Genomic DNA, 1200 nt, shown 5'->3' on the forward strand with positions numbered 1-1200 from the left:
TGTGGAAAGCGTAGCAGGTCTGCGAGTTCGTACTGCGAAATGGAGCAACCACCGCATCCAACGGCCAAGTGGTGCAGCATTTTGCTGGTGCTGATCCTGCGCATTGGAGGCTGCACAGTGAGTTCAAAAATTCTGCTGCAGGATGCAGGATGAGAGAAACCCGTCCGAACAGTTGCATTGCCTGGTGTTATTTATTTATTACGCTTCTAGCCAGTCAACTATGAGATCATTGGTGATGAAAAAACAATGGCCATCGAATGTGATGGTATGGATAACGAGGGTGACATTCAAGTCAGACAGATCTTGGACATGAGCGACGTGCGATTTGTGATTGCCGATGATCTGGAGACCCTCTACTACAGCGGCGATATCAAGGTGCTGATGGACATACCCCAATCGCCCATCACCCTGCAGATGGACGTTTTTCGCTGGGTGCGCAGCGAATGGCTGCCCACACCATTCTCGATAAAGAGGGACGACTTCTGTAAGGCCCTGCTGGATCCGTGGGAGTTTTGGCATCCAGTGGTCAGGGAACTCCCAAAAAGTCAGCTCAATTGTCCCCCAAATAAGTCAGTAAGTTAGCGGCACAAGCATCCTCATCCTGTGCAGGATCATGAATAACATGAAACCCAAAATAATTCCCATTGGCACAGCACGTCTACTCCCTGAGGAATATCAGCAACCATTTGTTCGTGAACAATATGCCTTCTGTGGACATTGCCGGCGACCTGAAGGCGGTGGTCCACTTGAGCACAGATCAGCACAAGACCTGTATGGTGGTCTTTGTCAAGGTGTATGCGAATTGATAACCGTGACACGATATCTGGCTGCGTCTCTTTTATGGCTTGGTCTGCCAGTTGCTGTTGCTGTTGCTGCTGCTGCTGCTGCTGCTGCTCGACTCTGTTTGCTCAGCTTCAATGGCACGGCGCGTTCTCCCTCCGTTTATGATTCTAACTAAATGATTTGCAAATAAAACAAAAATATTTCATATTCATGCACTCGAAAAAAATGCCAGAAATGATTACCTTTTATTATTTTCTGTTCTGTTTTGTTTTGTTTTTTTGTTATATTTCCTTCCCGCTTGTTGGTGGGTGATAAGCCACAACTGAAATGGGAACTTAGCCCAGTAATCCCCCCTGAGGTATTTGCCAGAAGCTCAAAAGCGGCGCCATGCACAGCCCAGCCACATGGACTGAACTC

At 47.8% G+C, this 1200-nt stretch overlaps 1 protein-coding gene across 1 annotated transcript; it reads left to right on the top strand.

Moving 5' to 3' along the window:
* On the top strand, positions 1-964 carry LOC111081689. The gene is made up of 3 exons (XM_022377825.2): positions 1-117; positions 211-573; positions 654-964. Exons 1-3 carry the CDS (start codon positions 40-42, stop codon positions 804-806), a joined length of 594 nt encoding a protein of 197 aa, XP_022233517.2. The 5' UTR covers positions 1-39; the 3' UTR covers positions 807-964.
* The last annotated feature ends 236 nt before the right edge of the window (positions 965-1200 follow it).

Source organism: Drosophila obscura, unplaced genomic scaffold (assembly GCF_018151105.1).
Source record: "Drosophila obscura isolate BZ-5 IFL unplaced genomic scaffold, ASM1815110v1 contig_73, whole genome shotgun sequence".
In the NCBI taxonomy this organism is placed as follows: domain Eukaryota; kingdom Metazoa; phylum Arthropoda; class Insecta; order Diptera; family Drosophilidae; genus Drosophila; species Drosophila obscura.